This window comes from Muscardinus avellanarius (genome assembly GCF_963383645.1).
Source record: "Muscardinus avellanarius genome assembly, chromosome: 6".
Classification (NCBI taxonomy): Eukaryota; Metazoa; Chordata; class Mammalia; order Rodentia; family Gliridae; genus Muscardinus; species Muscardinus avellanarius.
In genome coordinates this window covers 24,585,982-24,605,265 of record NC_137791.1, presented here as the reverse complement: position 1 = coordinate 24,605,265, position 19,284 = coordinate 24,585,982, and the positions used below count along the sequence as shown (strand labels likewise).

At 41.7% G+C, this 19,284-nt stretch overlaps 1 protein-coding gene and 1 pseudogene across 4 annotated transcripts in view; one reads left to right on the top strand and one right to left on the bottom strand.

The window, feature by feature from the left end:
• Nucleotides 1-880: 880 nt before the first annotated feature.
• Nucleotides 881-19,284, bottom strand: part of ARFIP1 (ARF interacting protein 1) — a gene marked incomplete at both ends in the record, with an annotated part of 92,620 nt that continues 74,216 nt past the window's right edge. For all 3 annotated transcript variants that reach the window (XM_080697320.1, XM_080697319.1, XM_080697321.1), the window contains one exon: nt 881-1,036. In XM_080697320.1, the coding sequence (XP_080553446.1) occupies nt 881-1,036 (156 nt within the window). The remainder of the gene's footprint in view (nt 1,037-19,284) is intronic.
• On the top strand, nt 10,437-11,277 carry LOC308264478 (small ribosomal subunit protein uS5-like; annotated as a pseudogene). Its single transcript has one exon. The product of its transcript is annotated as a small ribosomal subunit protein uS5-like (transcript).

Below are 19,284 nucleotides of genomic sequence, written 5' to 3'. Positions count from 1 at the left end.
GTCAATGAAAGCTCTCTAGGGAGTCACTTCTATCCAAATGAGATTTACCCAAAAGCTAGCTTTCTAAGTATAGATTTCTACTTTAGAAACCATCAAGAATTCCCATTCCCAAGTCCACCTGTAAAAAAAGTCTCTGAACCATGGTTCATTAGAAATCAAAAGAAATTAATAATATAACCAACTGCCCAGTGGCTTTGGGTAATACAAATTCATAAGCTTAAAAACCTCACAGAAAAGACAGTGTTATTCCTGTGTCCCTTAAAAAAAAGTTTAAACAAAATTACAGTGGTACGGATTAATTTTAAAAAAGATATTTACTGCAACTCCATGAGCCAATCATTCATGAGAATTGCCACCTCTATGTGGATGCTGCAGGTACACCATATAAGTTACTCTGCAAAATAGTTCCTTTTTCTTTATGACAATACATGAAAACGAATCTCTTAAAGATGTTAAATATATTCCTATATAAAATATCTGATGTTGATATAAATCATGTAAACCTTCCTCTGAAAAAGTTTTAACTGGCCCTCATTTCCAGGACCAAAAACCTTGAATTTTAATCTTGTCAGTGCAAATCTATATTAGATGTTTTCAAAATACAGAAATAGCCATCAACCCTCACAATACAAAAGGATTTCTCATAAAGAAAAATTATCATGTTTGGATTATAGAAATTATGTTTACATTAAAACCACCCACCTTCCCATCAAATTTAACAGTTCAATTGTTAAGGTATGAAAAAGGGAAAAAATTAAAGCTGTTTGTGCAAGAATCACTATAATGGTTGTTAATCCTCACCACTTTGCCCAACTTTACTTAATCCTCATTAAGTTAGTTTAGAAATATAACAATATGACTCTTGTTTCCAGATGTGATTTTACTGTTCTTCAAGCCAAGACGGGGCATCCACTCCAGGGGTTTTCAATTTGATGTGGAACTGTTTAAGTGTCTGTTCTAGCTGCTTCTGATTCCCAGCAAAGTAGGCAGCAATGGCATTGTGGAAAAGGACCAGCTGATTGTGCAATACTTTAACCTGTGGGCAGGGCAGAGCAAGGAGACCAAGCGTCAGCACCAACGACAATGGAATGGAAGGTCACTTACTACATCTCTCAGTTGAACAGCGCGTCTCTCCTCAAGAACAGCACCACACACCTACCAAGTGTTCCATGGCCTTGCAGGGTCATCACTGCCTTTTTTTGATTAGTTTTTTTTTTTGAGGTACTGGGGATTGAACCCAGGGGCATTCAAGCTCCAAGCTACACCCCTAGTCCTATTGTTTATTCTTTTTTATTTTGAAACAGGGTCTAAGTTGTGGAGGGCCTCACTAAGCTGTGGAGGGCCTCACTAAAGTGGTAGCTGAGGTTGGCTGCCAACCTGAGATTCTGCTGTCTTAGCCTCCCAAGTACTTGATTACTTTTTAATTACCCTACAGAGAAGAGGGAAGTTTAAGATGATAATCGTACACACTGTTAATCCTCTATTTTTTAATTTTTATTTTTTGCAGTACTGGGTATTAAACTCACAGCCTCATGCATGGCTAGGCAAGCACTTTACCACTAAACTAATTTCGAGTCCTGTTAATCATTCTCAAACATTATTGAAAGCATTAATTAAAAATATTATCAAATTTCTCCTCAAACTGAGTATATTTAAAACAGTACATATGTGAGGCACTGAAAAGAAAAAATTATATATAATTACTATATAATATTATATAAATTTGTAAAACTATAGGCTGGATACTTTTATTTTATTTTTATTTTTTTGATGGTACTTGGGTTCCTGGAAACCCTTCTACCTCCGGGCTACACCCAGATATCTATTTTTTATATTTTTATTTGGAAACAGGGTCTCTTAAGCCAGTGAGGCTGGCTTCGAACCTGTGCAATCCTCCTGTCTCCACCTCCCAAGCGCAGGGATTACAAGCGTGTGCCACCATGCCTGGCTAGGTTGGATACTTTTAAATACTTTTCTTTGAGCCGGGCATGGTGGTGCATGCTTGTAATCCCAGCATTTGGGAGGCTGAGACAGGAGGATCTGGATTCGCAGACTGACTCAGCCACTTAGTGAGGATCTCTGCAACTTGGTGAGACCCTGTTTCAAAATAAAGAATAATAAAATAGGGCTGGGGTGTAGTTTGGAGGTAGAATGCCCCTGGGTTCTATCCCCAGTATTGCAAAAACAAAACAAAACAAAAATCTTTTCTTTGTAAAGTATCAAGGAATGGCAGCAAATGTTGTCCAGAAAGTTATTTAAAGCTCATATGAATCAGTTATTTTCAATTGCTTATTTCTTCTAATGATATCAGAGTATGTTTCAGCCTAGTTAACACTACCTCTATAGATCTATCTTTGTGTGTCCAGGGTAATATCCTTTGACAGAGGGTGGAAAAGCCCCTGGATGTCCTTGGGTATGAAAAATATTCTTATACAAGGACAAAAAAATTATAAATTATGAGGGAAAAGAAATTATACTAAAATCAGAATTTCAGTTCATCAAAAGATAGCGGAGGAAAAAGCTACAAAATGGAAGGTATCTGTATTATATGTAACTGACAATGGATATGTATCAAGAAAATATGAAGAACTCCCATAAACCAAAAATAGTGCCATTAAAAAAGAACAAATTAAGCTGGGCGTGGTGGCGCCTGCTTGTAATCCCCGCGCTTGGGAGGCTGAGACAGGAGGATTGCACAGGTTCGAAGCCAGCCTCAGCTACTTAGTGAGGCTCTCAGCAACTTAGTGAGACCCTGTTTCCAAATAAAGTATAAAATAGGTCTGGGGGTATAGTCCGGAGGTAGAAAAGGCCCTGGGTTCCACCCCCAGCACACACACACACACACACAAACAAAAAACAAACAAATAAAAATAAATTAGCTGGGCATGGTGGCACATTCCTGTAATCTTAGAACTCCTGTAATCCTAGTACTTGAAAGGCTGAGATAGGAGGATTGCAGGTTCAAGGCCAGCCTCAGCAATTTAGTGAGACCCTATTTCTAAATTAAAAATAAAATAGGGCTGGGGTGTAGCTCAGAAGTAGAATGACCCTGGGTTCAATTCCCAGTACCACAATGGGGGAAAAAAGAGAGAGAGAGAAAAAAAAAAAACCAAATTACACAGATAACATTACACAAAAGAGGGAACAGGACTGGTCACCAATTACATCTAAAAGGATGCCTTACCTCATTAGGACATAGAAAAATGCAAGATAAAACTAACAAGGGGTACTATATTTTATACCCTCCTCATTAGGACAACTTAAAAGGATAAAAAACTCATATATACTACTGATTCATATATAAATATATATGGCTATTTTGAAAATAATTTGACATAATTGTAAAATGAAAGACACCTATACTGAAACATCAATTTAACTCCTATGAATCTGTACTAGAAAAACATGCATTGTATTCCACGAGACACGTATAATTACATTCACGGCAGCACTCTTTTTAGTAATAAAAGCAAAACTTCCAATCACCCTAAATTTGTATCTTAGCCAGCGATGGTGGCGCATGCTTGTAATCCCCGCGCTTGGGAGGCTGAGACAGGAGGATCTCACAGGTTCGAAGCCAGCCCCAGCTACTTAGTGAGGCTCTCAGTAACTTAGTGAGACCCTGTTTCCAATTAAAATGTAAAAAATGGGTCTGGGAGTATAGCCTGAAGGTAGAAAGCCTCTGGGTTCCACCCCTAGTACCACATAAACAAACAAACAAACAAACAAACAGACAAACAAACAAACTTGTATCTTGTTACAATATTATGGGTAAATTGTGGTCTCTTCATGCAACAGAAATACTACATAGGAGTGAAAATAAATGAATGTGGCTACATGCATCAACATGGATGAAGCCCAGGAACATCGGGCAAAGAACAAAGCAAGTTGCAGAGAACGCTTAGAGTAGGATTCCATTTACATAAAGTTAAAACACAGGTAGCTGAATGATATATTCATATGTGGCAAAACTATAAAGAAAACTTCAATAGGAACCATAAACACAAGTTCAGGACAGGCGTTCTGAAGGGGTGAGGTGGGGAAGGTTGAGATATAGGAAAAACCTAACGGAGGTGTCAGAGTTTTTTGTTTCAACTTAGATGGTGGGAACATGGCTGCCCTTTCTTGTCTTTATGTTAAAACATTTTTTTTTTAATGTACTAATTTTTTTTTTCCTTTCAGTACTGAGGAATGAACCCAGGGCCTTGTGCTGCCACCTTTAAGACAGAGTCATACTAAGTTGCCCAGGCTGGCCTTGAACTTTTTTTTTTGGTGGTACTGGAGACTGAACCCAGAAGCCCATTTTTTATTTTTTATTTTTATTTATTTTTTGCCGGTCTGGGGATGGAACCCAGGGGCATTCGACCTCCGAGCTACAGCCCCTGCCCTATTTTTTATTCTTTATTTTGAAACAGGGTTTCACTGAGTTGCAGAGGGCCTCACTAAGTAGCTGAGGCTGTCCGCAAACTGCGATCTTCTGGTCTCAGCCTCCGGAATGCTGGTATTACAAACCTGTGGCACCACGCCCGGCTCCATTTTTTATTTTTATATAGTGTCTCACTAAGTTTTGGAGGTTCTAAGTAGCTGAGGCTATCCATGAACCTGCCATGTGTACCACCACACCCAGCTGGCTTCAACTTTTAATCCTCCTGGCTCGGGCCTCTTGATAGCTGGGATTAAAGGTATGAACCATAAAGAGAGGAAGTTGGGCAGGTGGTGCATGCCTGTAATTCCAGTACTTGGGAGGCTGAGACAGGAGGATGGCAGGTTCAAGGACAGCTTGGACAGCTTTAGCAAGTAGTGAGATTCTCATCAACTTAGCAAGACTCTGTTTCAAAAATTAAAAAAAAAAAATGGTGATGTGGGTATAACTCAGAGGTTGAATGCCCCTGGGTTCAATTCCCAGTACAAATAAACAAATAACTGAAGGGAAAGGTTATGAAAGAAAGTCTGTCTATATCATAACTTTACTGAGGGCCCCAATTGTGCACAATGTGTGAATGAACTATAGGTATCCCTAACTTTACATTTAGATAAAAAAGCCAAACACCTAAAATGTTACTTACTAAGCCATGCATGGTGGCGCACGCTTGTAATCCCCATGCTTGGGAGGCTGAGACAGTAGGATCCCCCTGGTTCGAAGCCAGCCTCTGCTGGCTTAAGAGACACTGTTTCCAAATAAAAAATACAAAGTAGGTCTGGGAGTGTAGCCCAGAGGTAGAAGGTCCCTGGGTTCCATTCCCAGTACACCCCCACCCCCACCCCCACAACACACACACACACACACACACACACACACACACACACACACAAAAAAAAAAAAAAAAAAAAAAAAAAAAAAACCCTTACATTCATTCATTCAATAAATACTACTGGGAGTTGGTTACATATCAGGACTACTCTAGGGCTGGGAATGTAAGCAATCAACAAAAAAGACAAAAAAGACAAAAAAAAAATGTAAGCAATCAACAAAAAAGACAAAAAAAGACATGACGTGGAGGTGAGCAACTTAGAAAGGAGGACTAAGCACGCAGCTTGGGGCCATGGCTCAGGAAGACCCAAGGAAGTGGAGGAATACACGTTAAAATATCTGGAGGAAGAGCCGGGCATGGTGGTGCACGCTTGTAATCCCAGCATTTGGGAGGCTGAGACTGGAGGATCGTGGTTCGCCCACAGCCTCAGCTACTTAGGCCCTCTGCAACTCAGTGAGACCAGGTTTCGAAATAAAGAATAAAAAATTGGGCAGGGGGTGTAGCTTGGAGGTCAAATGTCCCTGGGTTTCATCCCCAAACCCACAAAAAAAAAAAAAAAAAAATATCTGGAGGAAGAACATTCTGAACTGAGAAAATAGCCACCACGGTGGTCTCCAGGTGGGATGTGTGTGGTGGACTGGAGGGTTGGGTGAGGGCCTGGAGGAGCGATGTGGCTATGCACTGGGGCTAGAGGGTAGGACTTGACATTATAAAGGCTTTTCTGAGTGAGACGGAAAGGCACTGAAGGTTCTGAGCAGGAGGAGGAGGAGAAGGTCTGACTTGTGATACATGTGCCAGGTGAGAGCAGGGAGACCTGTGAGAGTGTCACAGAAATGGGCAGGGAGGCAGATGGGTTAGGGTGGCCTGGGAGTGGGGAGAGAGGTGATCTGAGCAGAATGTAAAGGTGGCGCCAATGGAGCTGCTGGCACGTAGAGGTGTGGGGTGAGAGAGCATGAGCAGGAGGACGGTGCCAGGATGTGCGCCCTATGCTGCCGACAGAACGAAGCCTCTATCTACTGAAACAGAGGGAAAGGTGGATATCAAGAGCTCAGTATGGGCACGTTAAGCTTCAGATGCCTTTCTTAACAGCAGACTGGGCTGGAGTTGTAATTTGGAGTCGCTAACATACAAATTATATTTAAAGTCATGTGACTAGATAAGCTCCTCAAGACTGGGTAGACAGAAAGTGATCCAAGGATTAAGTCATGATCAAGGAACCTGGACACTTATACCTCAAAACATGTACACACTGTGGGGCATGGTGGCACATGCCTGTAATCCCAGTACTTAGGAGACTGAGACAGGAGCACGGATTCCAGAACAGCCCCAGGAATGTAGTGAGACTCTCAGCAGTTAGCAAGAGATCTCTTTTCAAAAACAAAAAATAAAAAAAACTGGGGGGAGGAGCTCAGAAGTAGAATGCCTCTGGGCATTCTATTGGAGCAGAGCACAGGGGTGCACACCTGTAATCCCAGCACTTGGAGGCTGAGAAAGGAGGACGACAAGTTTGAGGGCAGCAATGGTAACTTACTGAGACTTTCAAAACAAAATAAAATAGGGCTGGGTTGTAGTTCACTGGCAGAATGGTCGCCTAGCATATGTAAGACCTTGGGTTTGATCTCTGGCACTGGGGGTTGGGGGTGGGCTTTGGGAAGGGGAAAGAAAAGGAAATAAGGAATTCTTAGAATTGAGTAAGATGGTACATGTATGTCATTGTCAACATGGTTCACATTATGATGTGAGACCCTACACCAATACAAGCACAAAAGAAAAAAAAGAAAAAAAAAGAATAGGATAAGATGACAAATAACCCAATTTAAAAAATGGGCAAAAGATCTGAACAGGTTTTCACCAAGGAAACTAACTATACAGATGGCAAATAAGCATGAAAAGATGCTCAACATCTTCAACATCTTTTTTTTAAGCTATGCTTTCATTTACTTATTTAGTGGTGTGGGGGAGCGAACCCGAGGCCTTCTGTATGCCAGGCAAATGCTTTACCACTGAGCTACATCCCCACCCATCAACATCTTTTGTTAACAGAAAAATCTGAATTAAGCCCACAATCAGATGCTAATACACATCTACTAGAATTGCAAGGGTACACAGGAATGTAAAAGGTATAGCCATTCTGGAAAAGCCTGTCACTTTTCTACACAGTTAACCTACCATATAACCTAACTATCCCTCTCCTAGGGATTTACCTGAGGGACCGAAAGCCTATGTGCACACAGACTTGTACATGAGTGCTCATGGTAGCTTTACCTGTTATAGCTGAACACTGGAAATAGCTCAAATGTCAATCAGTAGTCATCAGATAAATAAACTGGGGCTTTTCTATATAACAGAATACTACTCAGTAAGAAAAAAATGAGTAAATGCTACACACAGCATGGATGAGTCACAGGATGCTGTGTTCAGTGAAAGAAACAAGAAAAAAAGTATAAATTATTTGATTTCAAAATTTAGCCAATGCAAACTTTTTTCTCTTTTAAGGATTTTTCACACTAGTAACCTATGTGAGTCAAAAATTTTCCACCTTGCTTCTAAAAGTAGTATTTGGCCTATTTTCTTATTTTGCTACTTTGTATAATCCATGGCTCCTGGAATTACATAGAAACTAAAGGAGTTGAGTATTTTTATTTTATTTTATTTTTGTGGGTCTGGGGCATTCTACCTCCAAGCTACACCCCCTGCCCTAGTTTTTATTCTTTCTTCTTCTTCCAGCGAGGGGCTTTGAACCTGCGCAATCTTCCTGTCTCCGCCTCCCAAGCACCGGGATCACAAGTGTGCACCACCATGCCTGGCCTTTTATTCTTTATTTTGAAACAGGGTCTCACTAAGTTGTGGAGGGCCTTACTAAGTAGCTGAGGCTGGCTGCGAACCCAGACCCTCCCGTCTCAGCCTTCCAAATGCTGGGATTACAAACATGCGCCACCATGCCCAGCTGAGTTTAGTATTTTTAGTGTGAATGTCCAATTTTCACAAACAGGTTCTGATCAGTCATTGCTATTTGGGTCATAGAAATTTTTTTGTTTAGCCAGGTGTGGTGGTGCAATCTTGTAATCCCAGTACTTAAAAGGCTGAGATAGGAGGAGTGCAGATTTGAAGCCAGCTTCAGCAACTTAATGAGACCCTATTTCCAAAAAAAAAAAAAAAAAAAAACCAGGCCTGGGGGTGCACCCCAGGGGTAGAAGTTCCAAGTACCACCCTTTTCTTTTGATTTAGAGAAAAGAATAAAAGCAGACCATGGGATTTAATTCATTTCTACTGAATGCATGGAAAGTGACACAGCCTGAGATAAAGAGGAAGGGGCATGAAGGAAGGCTGAGCTACCCTACAGACACCCACACAAGCCAGTGGCTTGACCTGCCTACTGATTGGGGGGGGCAGTCTGACCAAGGCCAGCTGCCTTATGGCTGGAGAGGACTTGGTGGCCCACTAGCAAAGCTCCCACTGGACTCATTAGCTGTATTTAAAATGGTCCCCACCCCAGAGTGGAACTTACTCCCTGGGAAATCAAGAAAAACAGGTGCTTATTAGGGCTGGGTTATAGTTTTCACAACAAAATGATACACTACCCATATGCACAGAAACACTCTCCCAGTGACTGCGAGAAGGTTTGATGTGTGAAGCCGTTTAATATACACACTCCACAGCAGTCCCTGGATCAAGACAGAATGTCACAGCGTCACAACTCAATGCAAAACAAGCTCCAAATGAAAATGAAATTTCATCTTCACTTTATATCAGAAGCCAGCTGGGCGTGGTGGCGCATGTGTGTAATCCCAGCATTCTTCAGCACAGGAGGATCACGGTTTGAGGACAGCCTCAGATACTTAGTGAGGCCCTTTGTAAGTCAGTGAGACCCTGTTTCAAAATAAAAGAATAAAAAATAGAGCTGGGGGTGCAGTTCAGAGGTAGAATACCTCTGGGTTAAAACAAAACAAAATAAAACCAGAAGCGCGTGTGTGCGTGTGCGTGTGCGTTTGTGTGTGTGTGTGTGTGTGTGTGTGTGTGTGTTCCTGGAGATTGAACGCCAGGCATTCTACTTCCAAGCCATACCCCCATCCTTATTTTATTTATGTGGAAAAAGGGTCTCATTAAGTTGTGGGGAATCTTAGAAATTGCTGAGGCTGGCCTTGAACCTGCAATCCTCCTGTCTCAGCCTCTGAAATACTGGAATTACAAGCAAGTACCTGATTATTGTAACTTAGTCTACATGTTAAGTTTGGGTAACAGTGTTTACAAATCAGATACAAACTTAAATAAGAATATTAAGTTGACTCTTTTGTCCAATAAAAACATTACTAAAAAAGCCAGGCATGGTGGCGCATGCTTGTAATGCCAACGCTGGGAGGCTGAGACAGGAGGATTGCACAGGTTCGAAGTAAGCCTCAGCTACTTTGTGAGGCCCTGTTTTCAAATAAAGTATAAAAATAAGCCTGGGAGTATAGCCCAGAGGTATAAAGGCCCCTGGGTTCCACCCTCAGTACCACAACCCCCTCCCCCCAAATCACTAAATCAAAAATAAAGGCAATTAGGTATGGTGTTGTATACCTGTTTGAGAGAGTGATATAGATGGACTGTAGGTTTGGAGCCAGCCTCAGCAACTTAGCAAGGCTTTTAAGCACCATAGCAAAACTTTGTTTCTAAATAAATTAAAATAGGACTGTGGGGGTAAGTCCAGAGGTAAAATGTCCCTAGGTTCAATTCCCAGCACCACAAAACATGAGGGGGGGGTTTTTAAAATAAATAAGCCAATTTTCAGTGTGAATATACTTTAAACTTTTTTTTTTTCCGAGTTTAGGGATGGAACCCAAGGGCATTTGACCTCTGAGCTACACCTGCCCTATTTTTTTATTCTTTATTTTGAAACAGGGTCTTATTAAGTTGCAGAGGGCCCCTCACTAAATAGCTGAGGCTGTCTGTGAACTGGAATCCTCCTATCTCAGCCTCTCAAATGTTGGGATTACAAGCTTGAGCCACTACACCTGGCTATACTTTTAAAATTTAATCAAGTAAGCTGGGTGTCGTAGCACATGCTTGTAATCCCAGCATTTGGGAGGCTGAGACAGGAGGATCTGGGAACGGGGCCAGCCTTGGCTACTTAGTAAGGGCCTCTGCAAGTCAGTGAGACCCTGTTTTTAAAAATGAAGAATACCTTCTTCTGGAAAACACCAAATGGTGGATGACGCCAGTGCAGCAGGAGGGCCCAGAGGCCCCGGGGGCCCAGGCATGGGAGGCCATGGTGGCTTCCACGGAGGCTTTGGCAATGGCCTCCAGGGTTGCAGTTGGGGCCACGGCCGTGGAGCTCGTGGGGGCAAAGCTGAGGACAAGAAGTGGATTCTCGTCATCAAGCTGGGTAGCCTGGTTAAAGACATGAAGATCAAGTCCCTGGAGGAGATCTCTTCTCCCTGACCATCATGGAGTCTGAGATCATCGACTTTCTCTTGGGTCCATCACTCAAGGATGAAGTTTTGAAGATCATGCCTGTGCAAAGGCAGACCTGTACTGGCCAGTGGACCAGTTTCAAGGCGTTTGTCGCTATTGGGGACTACAATGGTCTGGGTGCTCTAAGGAGGTAGCCACTGCTATCCGAGGGGCCATCATCTTGGCCAAGCTCTCCATTGTCCCTGTGCCGAGAGGCTGCTGGAAGAACAAGATCAGTAAGCCCCACACTGTCCCTTGCAAGGCGACAGGGCTGTGGCTCTGTGCTGGTGCGCCTCATCCCAGCCCCCAGGGCCACTGGCATGTTGTCAGCCCCTGTGCCCAAGAAGCTGCTGCTGATGGCTGGGACTGATGGCTGCTACACCTCTGCCAGGGGCTGCACTGCCACTTTGGGTAATTTTGCCAAAGCCACCTTTGATGCCATCTCAAAGATCTACAGCTACCTGACCCCCAACCTCTGGAAAGAGACTGTGTTTACCAAATCTCCCCATCAGGAGTTCACAGACCATCTTGTAAAACCCATACCAGAGTCTCTGTGCAGAGGACCCAGGCTCCAGCTGTGGCTACAATATAGGGGTTTTTATACCACAAAAATAAAGCAAATGGGACCTGTTTAAAAAAAATTTAAAAAATCAAGCTGGGAGTATAGCTCAGAGGTAGAATGCCCCTGGCTTCCATCCCTAGTACAGAAAAAAAAAAAAAAAAAAAATATATATATATATATACACACACACACACATACACACATACACATATACAACACACACACACACACAGTAAGCTGGGCATGGTGGTACACACTTAGAATCCCAGTACTTGGGAGGCTGATACAGGAAGATCACAGGTTCAAAGACAGCCTTGGTAACCTAGTGAGGCCCTCTGCAAAGTAGTGAGACCCTGTTTCCAAATAAGAAATTAAATCAGGTTGGTGTGGGCGATGTGAGGTCTGTACATGAGGTCATGCTGTAGGAGGACCGAGAACAAAGGAACAAAGAAAGAGAAATGCGCCCTGACCATTGCCCTGCCCCAAGATGACCCAACCATAGCACACCAACCTGTGGCTTACACGACTGCTCCTGTACCCACCTGCAATTCCTTGTCCCTAGCCTGTAAGGACGCTGGCTTTCTGACTCTTGTGGGCTCTCTCCCAGGTCAGATGCCTCTTTCCAGGTAATATGCACAAATAAAGCTGGTTCCCTGCTGTTGGGCCTTGTTTTCTTTGACCCCATATACCCTAACAGGGGGTATAACTTAGAGACAGAATGCCTCTGGGCTCTTGGTTCAGTCCCCGGTACAAAAAACCAAAACCAAAATGAAGGATGCTTGTTTTCCTGCCTATTTTGATTCACTAATTGCACTTTGATATGCATTCATGAGGTCTTCAATGCACTTCTGCTTGATTATTAATAGATTTCAGGAATTTTTTATTATTAAATAAATAGGATCATTACCAATAAACAGCAGTTAAGTAGTATTAAAAAAGGAGTTGCAACACAGGTTTTAAAATAGTTTTTTCAGCTGGACATGTAATCTCAGCATTTGGGAGGCTGAGACAGGAGGATCCCGGTTCAAGGACAGTCTCAGCTACTTAGTGAGGTCCTTTGCAACTCAGTGAGACACTGTTTCAAAATAAAGAATAAAAACTAGGGCTGGGGGTATAGCTTGGGGTAGAATGCCCCTGGGTTCCATCCCCAGTACCACACACACACACACACACACACACACACACACACACCCCAAAACAAAACAAAAAAACCCAAACCACAAAAAACCAAAAAAACAGTTTTTTAAAATCTTGGGACAGGTTGAGCATCCCAAATCTGAAAATTCCAAATCCAAAATGCTCCAAAATATAAAACCTTATGAGCACTGACATGATGCTACATGTTGAAAATTCCACACCTGTCCTCATGTGATGGGACCACCATCAAAAGGCAGGTTCACTAAAAATGTACAAAATTACTTTGGGGCTATGTGTATAAGGTATATATGAAGCATAATGAATTCTGTGATTAGTCCTGGGTCTCAACCACAAGATATCTCATTACATTTAATGCAAGTATTTTAAAATCTAAGAATGTCTGACATCCCAAACACTTCAGAGCCCAAGCTTTTCATATAAGAAATACTGGACCAGTGATGGCTGTCTATAACCATATGAGCAGCTCCAATGCTATGTAAAAGTATTATCTTGGAGGTACTGGGAATGGAACCCAGGGTCATTCTACCTCCGAGCTATATCCCCAGCCCTATTTTTTTATTATTGTTTACCTACCTGACCTTGAAAAGGTCACTCTAGGAAAGATTCTGAATTGTCAAGTAGAGTTAGCTTTGGGAGAAAGATAAGAATGTAAGGTGAGGAAAGGTGAAATTCTACTTTAAGGAGAAAGGACAAAAAGCCAAAATGCTCCAGAAAATATTTTCAGGTCATTACACCTTTTCAATTTACTTCTCTATTTTAAGTGATAAGACTATGAGAACTAATGAATATACAGACTGAAGGAAAGGACCAAGTATTTTTGGTAGACTATGCTTTAATGTGGCAGAGTGACACTAACTTTTGGGAAGCACCTTCCATATGACAGATAATATATTATTCTTATACCTACTCTGTATAGTTTATCATCTCTGTAAGAGAGGAAGAGGGGAAGAAAGGAAGGGGAAGAGCAAGGGGAGGAGAGAAGGGAAATAGAGGAGAGAGAGAGAGAGAGGAGAGGAGAGAGGAGAGAGAGAGAGAGAGAGAGAGAGAGAGAGAGAGAGAGAGAGAGAGAGAGAGAATATATGGAAAAAGACAAAAGAAAAGAGCCAACCAACCAGGCTCAAAGCTGAGTAACATGCCTGCACTTAGACCGCTCATGGGCAGGCAGGGATCCGGGAACTCAGAAATGTCTTTTTCCAAGACAGGCTCATGCTTTCAGCTCTTCTAAGCTGCCACTATCCATAAGGCAATAACATTTCAGAAATTATTTAAACTAGGGTTTAAAACAAACAATCATGGATGGCAGAGCACTATAGGGAGGGTAAACAGTGTAGAGAAGATATACTTTAATCTCATTCTGTGTTTTTTCTGTAGCCCTAAAGTTGCATTTACACATCCTCAGGACAAGAATGTAATACAAGGGCTGGAGCAGATGAAAGAAAAGTGAATTCTTTCTCATATTACCAAGAACAGCTCAGTATTAGACTTTCATATAATCTTTCCATTTATAGAGAGGAGAAAAAGTCTTTGTGAATTATTTGTATCCTAAGAGAAAAACCTAAGGTTGTTAAAAGGATAAAAAAAAAAAAAAAAAAAAAAAAACAGAACAGGAGATACTTAGGAGTAGAGGAAGAGGTAACGATTGCAGGCAGAAGTGAGATGACGACAAATTTGACAAATTTTCAAAACCTAACATCAGAAACAATTACAGTAATTTAGAAATACACTAAATCATTGTGAGCTCAATTAGAAAGAACTTTCATAAAGATCTGCCAAACAATGAGCAGTCCAGATCAGATATAAGCAAAACCACTATAGCAACATCTGCTGAATGACCTAAACATGCCACACAATGCTCTAATTGTTAAAGGAAAACAAACCCGACACTGGCTCCTAAGGCAGAGAGACAAACCGTGGTTTCCAACAAAACCGGGGAAGAGACGTTTAAGAGCAGCACTGACAGACGATGGCAAGTTGACGACACTGACAATTTCCTCCTGCCAGGGAGCTCGAGTTGTTAAAACACCAATGCCATTTATAGCACTGAAAAACCTAAAGATAAGCGCTTCTCTGCAGACATCAAAACCACAAAAAGGTATGTTAATTTTACCAAATGAACATTTTTTCCAAATCAAATTTAGATTACATAACTTCTTATTCAGAGAATGAAAAAATCATGCATTTTTCTAGTTAAAAGTTATTGGTCATAATATATCACAATTGTTAAGTTCTTCAAAGTAATTATTGGCTCTCCCAATAAATCTATGCAATTGATTCATATTAAGAAAAGGCCAAAGCCAGGCGTGGTGGCACATGCTTGTAATCCCAGTACTTGGGAGGCTGAGACAGGAGGATTGCAGGCCCAAGGCCAGCCTCAGCAATGTAGTGAGACTCTCACCAACCTAGAAAGACTTTCAAAAACAAAAAATAAAATCAGGCTTGGGATATAGCTCAGAGGTAGAAGGCCCCTGGGGTCAATTTGCAGTGACACTCTCAACCCCCACAGAATATGAAAATGCTGAGGCAGTAGCTTGGCTTATATGAAGAAAAGGTGAAACAAAATCATTCTTTAGTAAGAAGTACCCCACCACCAACATGTAGTCACTCTTTTATGCCCAACTATTTTTTTTTTTTTTTTTTTTTTGGTGGTACTGGGGTTCCTGGAAGCCCTTCTACCTCGGGCTACACTCCCAGACCTATTTTTACATTTTTATTTGGAAACAGGGTCTCCTAAGCCAGCGCGCGCGGCTGGCTTCAAACTTGCGAGATCCCCCTGTCTCTGCCTCCCAAGCGCGGGGATTACAAGCGTGCGCCACCACGCCCAGCTTATGCCCAACTATTTTGATATTGACAATTCTATGCTTTGCCTACCCAACACGGATCTTTTCCCAGTAAGCAAAAGACCTGAAGAGTAACAAACAGGAAAGTATACCCATGTTGCCTTTATTAGGTTTGTGCGGTATAACTTTATTAGTTCATAATGGTGTTGGAAATGCCTGTCATGTCAAAGCAACTACCGGTTGAGAAAGAGAGACACTATCAAAAGTATGGGTGTGGGCACTGGAAAGGGAGTGAGAGAGGGAAAGGCAAATATGAGCTACACGTGGGGGTGGAAGAATAGATTGTATTTTTCTGACTCATTGGGATAGGTTTCAACAAATCACTGACAAGCAGGAGGTTAAAAAAAAAAAAAAAAAAAAAAAACAGTCCCAAGGAAGGAAAAGAAAAGACAGTTCTCTTGAAAGAAGAGAACTGAAGAAACATAACCTGTGATGCCTGGTCACAGCAGGGCACAGAGCTTCAGGAATGCCGTGTAACTTTTTATCCAATGGCATCTTAACATTCTGAATTAGGTTCAGCCCCCAGAGTCCCTGTGCAATGTTAGCCAGGCATGGTGGCGCCTGCAGGCCCAGCTGCGCCGGAGGCTGAGGTGTGCGGATTACTTAAGCCCAGGAGTCCTGGCCCAGCCTGGGCAACATACTGAGACCCCTGCCTCAAAAAGAAAAAATATCTGAATGCAGAGTTTTATCATAAGCCAAAAATGTCTACTGACTTTTTCACTCTGATTTCAGTCATTGCTTTCTTCCTTCTATCCGTCCTCCTCCCTTTTGATAGCTTCAGGTTTAAATGTGACCAATATGGCTTCTCTTTTCGAAGGGTATCTTCCCCTCTGCTATTTTACAACTTACCTTGAGCAACGCTACAGCACTGTATTTAACTAAAAGCAGGGCACAGAAACCAAAGAGATCTAGATTTGAATCCTAGTCTGGCATGGGACTTTGGAAAAATTACTTAACCTCTCTGAACTTCAGCCTCACCATCAGTACCCTGGTGTATAATCATCAAGATCACAGAGATAGAGAGATATTATAATGTATAAAGTCTTTATAGCAAGCTTCTTCCATTTATAGATTACTCACAGATGAGTATCCACTGACCAATTCAACATGAAGTGCTCTATGGAATCGTCAACAAGCTCTCCTCTAGAGGAAAAACAGTCTAGCAGGCAAGTCCAGCAATGCGTGATATGTGCTTTCACTGAAGAAAGCCCCAGGGGCTGTGGCAATGAACTGGGGTAGGTGATATGTTTACATTAATTAAGACACAAAACAGTAGTTAATAAATTGGCTATTTCCTGTTATTAGGTGAGCCATACAAAAGTCATTTTCAAAAGAAGTTAGGAGATTATCACTACCCTAAAGGAGAAGTCTGATAACAGTGGGTCTGAGAGCACGAATGCACTGTCACAGAACCACAGAGAGGTCCAGAGACAGACTGGGGTCTGAGCCTGGGCACGGCGCAGGAGGACAGACGGCGCAGAAAGCAAGAAATCCTCTGATGCTTGCCTTCCTCTGCCCAGCCTACAACTGTTCTTGCACTTTTACTCTATCCATGACCTCCAGTTCAGTATTAGTCCCTTTCCCTTCAAGACTCACAAAATTTCCCATGAAATCTAGAAGAAAGAAAGAAAAAGGCAGGTATGAGGAGGGTGTGTGTCACCTGATCTCTGTCAGGTTGACAGTAGCAGCTGGTGGAGCCACATGCTAGTGGCAAAGTGAGGCCACAAGTGGACAGTGATCACCACTGGACCAGCAGACCTGTGCTCAGTGGCCTTTCAACAGGAAGAACAGAATCAAACGCATTCTGTGGTTCAGCCATACTCTTTATACTTACAAAATAGCTGTCCTTCATATGTTTGGCAATGTATTAAAACACAGAAAACTAACTTAAAAATTACAAATCCAATTTCTTATACAATTTTGAAAATTCTGATCCTACTCATGTAGCAGCTATTTATAAACTTAAAAGTTTTATCAAAAAGGCAATGAATAAGTCGGGCATGGTGGCGCACGCTTGTAATCCCCACGCTTGGGAGGCTGAGACAGGAGGATCACGCAGGTTCGAAGCCAGCCTCAGCTACTTAGTGAGGCTCTCAGCAACTTAGTGAGACCCTGTTTCAAAATAAAATATAAAATAGGGCTAGGAGTATAGCCCGGAGGTAGAAACCCTCTGGGTTCCACCTCCAGTACCACAAAATAAATAAATAAATAAATAAATAAATAAATAAACACAATTTCAATATTTATTTTATTCACTGCCTTTTTTGCGTTACTAGGGATGGAACTCAGGGCATTCTACCATTGAGCTACACCCTCAGCCCTGTTTTGTTTTGGTTTTGGGTTTTTTTGGTGGTACTGGGGGTGGAACCCAGAGGGTTTCTAACTTTAGGCTATACTCACAGACCTATTTTATACTTTATTTGGAAACGTGGTCTCACTAAGTTGCTGAGAGCCTCACTGAGTAGCTGAGGCTGGATTCGAACCTGCGCGATCCTCCTGTCTCAGCCTCCCAAGCACGGGGATTACAAGCATGTGCCACCATGCCCGACTTATTCATTGCCTTTTTGATAAAACTTTTCCATTAAGTTTATAAATAGCTGCTACATGAATAGGATCAGAATTTTCAAAATTGTATAAGAAATTGGATTTGTAATTTTTAAGTTAGTTTTCTGTGTTTTAATACATTAACAAACATATGAAGGACAGCTATTTTGTAAGTATAAAGAGTGTGGCTGAACCACCCCCGGCTAAATATTGAAATTTTAAAGAAAGAAATATGGATAGAAAATTAGAATGCTGCTAAGTTTAAGGGGGATAAAAGTAAAAACTTTGTTATCAAATCATTATTGTTAATCAAACAAAGCAAATTATAGATGAGTCATGGAACAGATATATGGTCAACATGAAAGTACTGAGTCACTGCTAAAAGAATTTCCTGGGAGGGTTAAAAGGAACTCTGCAAAGTCAAATTGTTGAACACTGCTATTGTCTTCTGAGATTTTACACAGAAATATTAATTAGCAGTTTTACTATTAAGCAAAACTACTAATACACTATAACTATTAAGATCTAAAGAATGTAGTTGTATCACAGCCATAAGCAGAGGCACCAACTTAACACTCTGACCAATGTGGGACATTAGTGATCTGTTCAATTCTTAACACTGATCACTTAAAAAAAAAATCCACATCACAAAACCTGGCAAACCAGTCGGGGTGGGGCCTGGAGGGGGGTGCTAGTGCAATCCTCCTGCCCCAGCCTCCTGAGGAGCTGGGATTACAGGTGATTAACTAAACCAGGTTTCAGTAGGACATTTATGTGGCTCAAAATTGAAAGACTATAAAAATATATATGAGAAGTCTCATTTGAACTCCTCTTTTCATCACCCATTTTCTTCATAGGTAACTGATTTTATTAATTAATCCTTCCAGCTTTTCTTTGTGCAAAGACAAAAATTTATGTTTATACATTCCTATTGTGCCGTATACATTGCTTTGCACCTAGCTCTCTTCATTCAATAGTATGTCCTGAAGACTTCTTATCAACTTCATCCTTATTTTTAACAGCTGCACTGCATTCCATCCTAGGGATGAAGCAGCTTATTCAACCAGTCCTTCCTGCTGAGCCACTGGGACGTTTCTCATCTTGTGCTAAGTGATGCTGCAACGAATGACCCTGCACAGAGTCAAGCGGCCCCTGTGCAGGCCCTTAACTACCTCTCCAGCTTCACCCCGAGCTGCTCTCTCCTGTCCCCACCGACCTTCAGCACATGCTGAGCCTTCTATCTAAAATTTCCTTCCTTCCTATACCTTTAGTTAACTCCTTTGGGTCTCAGTTTCTTTTTCTTTTTTTTTTTTTAGCGGTACTAGGGATTGAACCTATTGGCATTTGGCATTCTACCTTTGAGCTTACTGTAGCCATATATATATATATATATATATATACATTTTTAAATAGAATCTTACAAAGTTGCAGAGGGCCTCACGAGGTTGCTGAGGCTGGCTTCAAGTCTGTGATCCTCCTGTCTCAGCCTCCCAAGTAC